The 8,717-nt window shown below is 36.0% G+C and overlaps 1 protein-coding gene across 1 annotated transcript in view; it reads right to left on the bottom strand.

Annotated features, from left to right (window-relative positions):
- TBCE (tubulin folding cofactor E) overlaps window positions 1-8,717 on the bottom strand; it is a 28,757-nt gene that overhangs the window by 6,485 nt on the left and 13,555 nt on the right. Inside the window, exons 5-9 of the mRNA XM_017817442.1 lie at window positions 6,127-6,231; window positions 1,948-2,024; window positions 1,592-1,687; window positions 911-975; window positions 757-821 (exon numbers count right to left, since the gene is read on the bottom strand). Of these exons, the coding sequence (XP_017672931.1) occupies window positions 757-821; window positions 911-975; window positions 1,592-1,687; window positions 1,948-2,024; window positions 6,127-6,231 (408 nt within the window). The remainder of the gene's footprint in view (window positions 1-756; window positions 822-910; window positions 976-1,591; window positions 1,688-1,947; window positions 2,025-6,126; window positions 6,232-8,717) is intronic.

The raw sequence follows: 8,717 nt of genomic DNA, 5'->3' as shown, positions 1-8,717 counted from the left end.
GAGCATTCCTGCCTGAACTGGAGGATATATAATCTTGGAGTCTTGGAACATTTTTAACCACTCCTGGGATCCAGAGGAAGACTGCAGCTCATCGCTCCCAACCACTGCAATCACCACTTCTGACCAGACTGCAACAGCTCTCCCACCAGCAGGTTTTTCCCCTCTCCCTTTACTTTGGACTCAAGCGGGGCCCAGGGAACACCACTTTGTTCATGCCCCAGGGTACCGGGTTATACATTTGGGTTTTGTGGGTTAAGACCAATTGTTTGTTTGTATGATTGTACTTACTGTATTATTTTAATAAATTGTTATTCTGACTTATAATCTCTCCTTTGAGTTGAGTTCATTTCCCCTGCTGGTTAACTCTTAAACCAGCACACCTGCACAATAAACATGACTGAAAATATTCTTTTGATCATCAGAACCAAGTACTTGGATTCTGTTCATTCACCTGAGGAAAGAACTGCACTACGTTTAATTAAAAAAAGACAAAACAAAACAAGGAGCTAGTCAGAATTTCAGATCATGAGAATTATGAGGTAGCAGAGGGATATGGCTAGCTACCATAAACATGTTTAACTGACATGTTAGGAAATGTTTTTACACTTTTAAATTACGCCTCTCTGTTGATCAAAGTATTCAATAGTTGTCTCAGAATCTGACAATCAGACAAAATTTTAAAAAGCGAACTGCAAGTTATTTTTAAACAAAGATACATGATTTTACAAAATGAGAAACTATCACAATGTAACGTACCTGTGATATTTTATTGTCATTTATTGCAAGGCGTTTTAGTGAAGGAAACATTTTAGTCTTGCAGCCTAGGAAAAACAGTAAATTACAAGACAACAGTGAAAACTTTAAATAAACCAAATTATAAAACTATAAATAAATCACTTTTTTTACATACCAAATCCAGCATCAGGAAAGTGTATAGAAGATATGCCAGTGTTTCTAAGTATTAGCTGTTCTAATCTGAAATTTAATAGATACGGTGATCATTGTACACGGCACAGGAAGTTTTCTTTATAAAGAAATACTAGCTAATTTTTTTTTTTTTTAATAAAGGCCTACAACTTTTGACGTGGTGCATAATCACTGACAAATGAACAGCAGCCTCACAGACAGTACCCAGGTTTCATCAGTGTTCAGGGAATAAAATTTTCAGTGAGTGAGTGCAACAATTTCAAGCTTTCAGAATGGCTCCTGGATTTAATGTGTGATTTAATGAATAAAATGTTGATTTCAATAGCTTGTGGCTATTTACAATCATGGATGCCATTTTAGTGCTCAGTGAAAGATAATAAGTCTGCAAAGTAGCAAAATGTGGTAAAATAGTTTGTTTCGTAAGTATATAATGAAAACCTAATAAGACACAGCTTAAGAATGTGTTGTTATGCAGCAAAGTAGGATTATATTAAAATAGCTCGACTAAATAATGCAGTTACTCTCCTCAAGAGGGCAAAATGCCACTACTTCAAGATCTCATAAATCTTTCATGCAACATCAATACTATCATATTTCAGTCAACAAAGACTATGGAGATGAATATCCAGGACAAAGTATTTCCAGCAAATTTGTTTACAGCTACCTGGGGAGATGTGCTATTAGATGCAGTTGATTTCCATCCAGTAACTGGTTGTCTGAAAGGTCTAACAACTTCAGGGTCTTCAGGACATTATCAGGCCTGATATATTGGAAAAAAACCCCAAACAGAAACACAGAACATTTAAAGTCATCGGCTAATGAAAACGCTAGTTTCCTAAGTATATAGTTGACTGCACATAATTGTGTACATTTATAAATGTTTTGAAGTACATCACGTGAAGTTTGCATCAATTATTTTACAGTTATGTCACAGTGGTGTGTTACAGGACTGTAACTTTATGTACAACGTAACTTTGTGGTACATCACTCACCGATGACTGACTGACTTACGTTACTCACCTTTCCAAAACTGTAATACTATTAGAAGAAAGGTACAACTCTTCAAGTGCTGGCCATCCTTGAGCACAGAGAAGAACCTGAGAGGAAAACTTTATTTAATATACAAAAATTGGGAAAAAATATTCCAGAAATTATATTTTATGCAAATTTGCTCTAAACATGATCAGAACAAGCTGTAGCTCTCAAAAACAGAGAAACAATTATTAAAGATTTTCTAGTCTTCCCTTTTGTCCAGTTGGCTCTCCAGTGCCTGAACATACCGACACAGATGATATCAAAAGGTTTCTGTGGTCACAGGACTTACAGTGCCAGGCTTGAGGCTGCCCTTGCAGCGGAGACTGTGTGACCTGGAGATGGAGTGAATTTCATTCAGAGGGCTGGAGTGACCAGGTTTTCCCTATGACTAGGTGAGGAAATGGCAGTACAAACTCTGTATACAGCATAAAACAGAGTCTTGTATGCAATTGTGAAAGTGTCAAAATGTTCAGTTTTAGCGCATGGAATTCCATAAGCACCGGAATTGACAGCTTTTCTACGGATTTGTGCCTGCATGTGGAAAATTATTCTTTTCAGTGAGTTTCTTCTGGTGTGTATTCTCCAGAGTCAAATTAAGTGTGAGCTCATCCTGCTACTCCTCCCTTGGTTAGGAAACTTACAAGGGCTCTTTCATCCATCTACATTCCTATTTGCTGCGAATTTGTACGTAATAAATTATTTTTAAGCCCCTCACCTCTTTTCAAAATGTGATTGTAACTGACTAGCAAATTCAGAGTTTTTGAGATGCAAGAACATAGACATAAAGATGCACAGTGCAATCTCCTAAAGCTTACAGGAGGTTACAAAGGTTACAAGAAGTGAAGTTCAGAGATTTGGACAATCCAATTAAATTTGTTAGGTTTATAGTTAATCCATTCTCCTACAAATGTCTACTGTCCTTGGCCATTAGAGCTGTATGAAGTCATACAGCTGGATGTATATATAACTGTCTCATTATATTTACAACACAAAGTGTTAACACTCTTCAAGAGGCAGCATATGACTTGGGGTTCAACTGCTTCACACCCAAAAATATGAAACATCATCCTGCTGCCATATCTGCAACACAAAAACTTACAAACTCAGATAAAATGACTTTTCCTTCTCCAAAGCAAGAGCAGGAAACACCAATATTTTATCTCTCTAATGTGGATAGTGTTTCTCTATGCCAACAAGACAGACCATAATAGTTATCTACTGGTAGTGAAGAAGCATGACAAGAAACCTGCAGAGTCAAGAGAAATGAGATGCATGTTCAGCAACAGAGAACCTTTGGGGGATTCTTCCACAACCATCCTGTGTTGTGATGGATGGATGGAATATAAAAACTGCACAAAACTGAAGTAAAAGAAGATTTTTCCAATAGATTGACCAAATGATTAGAAAATTGCCAAAACCAAATGACAGGTCACATCACAATTCTAAGAAACTCAACTTGCCCAATTTTCAACTATCACGGAAACAAAAGTTCACAGATCTGACACTGAATTAACACTCAGGAAAGATTGGAGGCTTATTGTGGAGAGCTGGTGGGGAGGCTGTAACAAATAGCCAGTGGAGTAGCCACTGATCATCAAAAAGTGGAAATGCAAGACCTATTACAAAAAAAATAAAGATGACAGGAAACAAGTGTCTCCGTAAGTCCATAATGCTTCTGTATTTTTACTCTCTTTATCCCAAGAAGCAAAAAATATAAATGGGAAAGGTACAAAGAAGCTAAACAAAAATCAAAGCTATGAAACAGAGAATAGTTGTTCTCAGTTACTGCCACATAAAAGATTGGGACTTATTACATGAAATTTTTAGGCAGCAATATCAAAAACCAAAAAGGGTTAAGTTGAATGTTAAAAGATGTGGATAGCAAAATTTTCAAATGGGTTCTTAATACAGTTAGATAAATCATGGAACAACAAATCCACAAAGGTTAATTAAATAAAGATACATAATCTCAAGCTCATAAAGACACACAATTCCAGATTACAAGAAGCTCTTACCATATGCTTACCCTTTGCCTAGAATTTTTCCCAACTACCTGCTACTTGCTAGTGTCAGAAACATGATCCTGCACTTCTGTTCTAACCCAGATTTTTCTTTTACCCTGTATAATAGTAGATTATATTATGAATGTAAGATCTTAGTTTGAAAACTGAATGACATATATAACATTATTTAAATCCTGAATAAGAAAAAATGGTTTTAGAACCACAAATATGAATTCTTTGCACTCAAATGCATAAATTCCATTTCTAAGTCAATGGTTGCTAACTTTAGGATATTTTACAGGACATTTTTCCTTCTTGAAGATTATATGTTATGTTTTGAACAATCAATTAACAATTATACAGTAATAAGCTCTTTTACTGATATAGAAATCTCAGATGTATTTAGATATATGCAAATAACACACTAATGAAAGAACTTTTTTGAAAACTGATGTTCAAGGCATGTAAACGTGGAGCTATGTATAATTGCATAACAGTTAAGCATATCCCTCTACTGTAAAAAATATTTGAAAACAAAGGAACAGATAAAAAATCCCAAAACAAATTTTCTCTTTTAAGGAGAATGCCATATATTCTTACATATGACAGTAAGCTATTTTGAAATGCCGTTCACCATTAAATTGTTTTAGCTTTAATTAAAAAATTTCTAGGACTTTTAGACTTTGCTTATATTCCCATTGACAATCAGTGTATATCTTCTCTTTTTCCTGGATTATATTCATTATTATTTTCCATTTTTGACTTTTCAAGTAACTCTCCTTAGAGCTTAAGCACTGACATTTTCAAGTGGTTTGTTCACAGAGTATTGATGTCAGGTAGTTCCCTTTATTTTTTCCCTTTTGTTTGACTACCCTGAAACAGCACTTTTAGGCACAGGCTTATGTCTCCTGGCTTATGTCTCCCAGCTTATAAGGGAATGAATTGGAATAAATTTCAAATTTATAAAAGAGATTTCTGAACCAAAAATGTCTTTACAGCAATGATGAATCGTCAGCTAGAGCAGAGTTTCAACAAAAAATGCAAAACCTACATAATTTTAAATTGCTCTGACTAACCCGAGGCTTCTCTCTGAAATTTAGTTATCCCTAGAGAAGTCTAATCTGCCTTCAGCAATGGCTCCAACCAGCCTTTTGGTCATCTGGGATGGAGGAAAGCTGCTGGCAGCAGCTTTCACATTATAAACAGTACAATGCACTGATTTACTGTGATGAGCACTAGATGACATTTAAAGTGTTTGTAGCCACTTAGTTCTTCCACTCACTTCACCCTTCATATTGCCACTGTTATGGAAGGATTATCAACTGTCCTACTATAAACCCTGTGGATGCTTTAAGAGCTCAGTGAATGGACACTAAACAAAAATATAGCAGTGACCGTCTTCAAGCCCTGCTGCAAGACAGGAGAATGAAGAAGCTTCTTGCTACTCAAACCCCACTTTTACTGGATAGTGACTGGCAGCCAAAATATGAAAATTCATGTCATTTTACAATGTAGTACAACAAAAACTGCCCCTGACAAATCCAAATAATAGTCTGGAACTTACAAGCCTTTATAAGTAACGTGACACTACTGAGATGCAATTCCTAAGCCCCATCTCTGAAAAAAGGCCCACTGCTAACATATTTGACAATCAGACTTCATTCTTAATCATATCAGGGGAGAGTAATTTAAATGTTTGCATGTTTCAGCACCTGAAAGGCAGAGCTTTGTTTATTCTGTGCTCTGTGTTGCACACAACCAGGCATCAGGTATTTCAAGAACGATCAGTATGTGCAAAGATACTAAGCCAATCTCCTGTTGATGCAAAGTGATGCCAAAACAAGTATTTCTTGTCATATTGATGTATTCTCTTTCCATTTGCCTTTGTTCTGTGGCACGCATAAAAGTACAGATAACCTTCAACAGAGCTACAAGGAACCCAAAAGTTTTCACTTAGACAATTATACTCCAACTGCTTTATCTTGACTTGGCAGTTTACAGATGTAACCAACTACATAACTAATACAATTACCCCACAGCACCTTTTCTAAGGATGATTACATTTCAGTAGAATAATATAGTGCTTAAATGTTTATCGTGCTTTTGTTGCCTCAAAAACCTAATGATATTAAATAAAAACAAACCCAGGAAAGGTTATTACCTCTGTCCATGTTATTTCAGTTTGATTAAGTGCCAGAATCTTCAAATTTGAAAATGCACTGGATATAGAAGCTGATGTAGATGGAAATTTCATTTTGTTTTCACTATATAAAAAGAATAATTATTTGCATAATTAATAATTGCATTTATTTAAGTCACTAGTTTGGAATTACATACTAAAGAGAAAAAAAGTTTATACCAAAAAAATTTTAAAAATCACTGTCAAGATGTCATAGATTTTAAAATATAATAAAATATACTTCTAGCTACATTCAACCATACTCTTTCCTAGTTTACTTTTCTACTTCAGGAATGCATATTTATTCATCTGTGGTCTCTTTCTCTCCTTTTCTTCCCCTAAGTTTTGAACATGAAAAGGATGTTTTTCATTAATATTAAATGAAACAAAGTGAGATTTTTGGAATCTATCTCCTTAGTGTCAACTGAAAATAAAGAGCCAACATGACTATCCAGATGCCAGTAAAACAAAAGTATGTAAAATCCACTCTCAGTAGCAAAGTATCACTACAAAAATAAAAAAAAAGATAAAAAAGATTCTCAAATCTGCAGTCTTCAAATCATTTTTCATTATTAACCCCTAAACAGAAGTTTTTATTTCTTACCTAAGGTCTAATCCACCTGCTTGTTCTCATAAAAATCTCTCAGTGTAGTTCATACTTACTTATGGGTTAAATTTCCACATAGAGAGCTGGTAGATGGTTTATCACTTTTATTCTTCCAACATTCCACGTAAAAAAAAAAAAAATCAGTCGCAGACTTACCTTCTAAAGGTCTTTCTTTTTTAAACAAACAGAAGGTCAAAACAATAAAAAACTAATTCAGACTGTGTCAGTTTGTAGTTGTAAGCATCAGATTCCAGCATCAATCTCATTTTGTTTTATATTTCTTTTTACAAATAACTTCTGAAAACCATTCAGTCTAATCTACACTTCTCAATAATGAAAAACTGAAAAAAATATTCTGGGTGAATTAAAATAAATTCTCTGTATTCTCATGCATGCTGATAACAATAAATCATGATATGCTCTAGTAAAATTAGATTTACAAATAGTACCCAGGTTGCAAACAGCTGTTCAGTGCTAAATATCAAAGAAAATGGAACACCTCATTTTTGCAATATTAACTATAAAAATAAATAAAAAACCCTGGTGGTTTAGGCTGCTACCTATTTACAGACTTTAATCCATTGTGTTAGCTCATATCAGAAAACGATTCTGCCATGTGCCAGTTACGGTGCATAGGTGTATACTAGAAATGTTCTTTATTTTGAAATTATTTTGTGAATTCTTTCTCGTTTTGATGGAATTGCAGCTTTATTTAACAACAGCCTCCCTCCTTTTCCAGTGTCATCACTGTACAAGAGATTTCCCCCTAGATCTGTCACCATGATCCACAGTTCTTATCAGCATCATTTTAGGACAGAAAGGGGCTGGGGTTTGGGATACTTAACATTTGGTTAAAGCATTACTGATATTTCAGTTTAGTGTCAGGACACTTGGTAAACATCATTCTTAAACAAAAGTGGGCCTAAGTAAAGACTTGCCTGGGCAGTCAGAATATATCAACAATAATAAAAAACAGAGATAAAGTGTTAGGACTTTAAAGAAAATGAAAATATATTTACTTAACAGTTTTTCTATGCAGAAAAAAATTTCTAAAAATTCTCATGGAAAAAACCCAAACAGGTTTGCAAACCCAGAAGGCAAACAGACAGCTACTGCTAAACCTGATTAAAAAACACTAAGCAAGATGTTTAAGAGGTAAGGATGTGTTACTAGAGCTTCCTCAGGCAATCTGCAAACTCCTGCAGCAGTGTCATGGCAAGGTCTTGGCTTCTGAGGGGCCCATCTGCCAGTGCCGTGCAGACCCTATGCACAAGTACCCAGAGAGCACACACTGAACTTGGCTATGCCTGCTCTGAAGTTGGCCTCCTGCTTCAAACCAAGCTCCGTGCACTCCTGCAACATGGGTGCACACACATGTTAAGTCAGTTCTGCCTTGGGGGAAACTCAGCTTTAAAATCAATAGAATTAATTGTCTTAGACGTCACAAAAGTGTGTAAGGGCATCTTATGACACTGCAAACTTACGTTTCTATACTCCTTGTTTCTTCTTTTCTATAAAAGTACTTTTGAGTAACTTTTTTTACCTTCAGTCTAACTGCCCAAATCTATAATCCCTAGCCAACAAGCCAATTGGCATAAAAACGATGTAATCTCTTATGTGGACCATGTTGACAAATGCCTAGAGTCCTGTTAAGTGTTCAATGGCTGAAATATATATTCTATTTTTCAGGCAGGGGCCTCTAGTGGTCTAGTGGTTAGGGTGCAGGACTCTCACCGCTGCGACCCGGGTTCGATTCCCGGCCCCCCCGGGTAGATGGAGCTCGTCAGCCCTGTGAGGCAATCCATCTAAGAGAAGGTCACTCTAAACAAACCTACGTCCTGGGGACCTCACTGCCACTGTCCGAGTTTCACTTGGCCCCGGCAGATGAACCTCAGGATTAAAGGGTGGGCTCAGTTCAGAGTGACCTTCTCTTAGATGGATTGCCTCACAGGGCTGACGAGCTCCA

Source organism: Lepidothrix coronata, unplaced genomic scaffold (assembly GCF_001604755.1).
Source record: "Lepidothrix coronata isolate B3197 unplaced genomic scaffold, Lepidothrix_coronata-1.0 Scaffold61, whole genome shotgun sequence".
Taxonomy (NCBI): Eukaryota; Metazoa; Chordata; class Aves; order Passeriformes; family Pipridae; genus Lepidothrix; species Lepidothrix coronata.
Note: the sequence above shows the minus strand (reverse complement) of the source record. Positions and strands in the feature narration are given on the sequence as shown.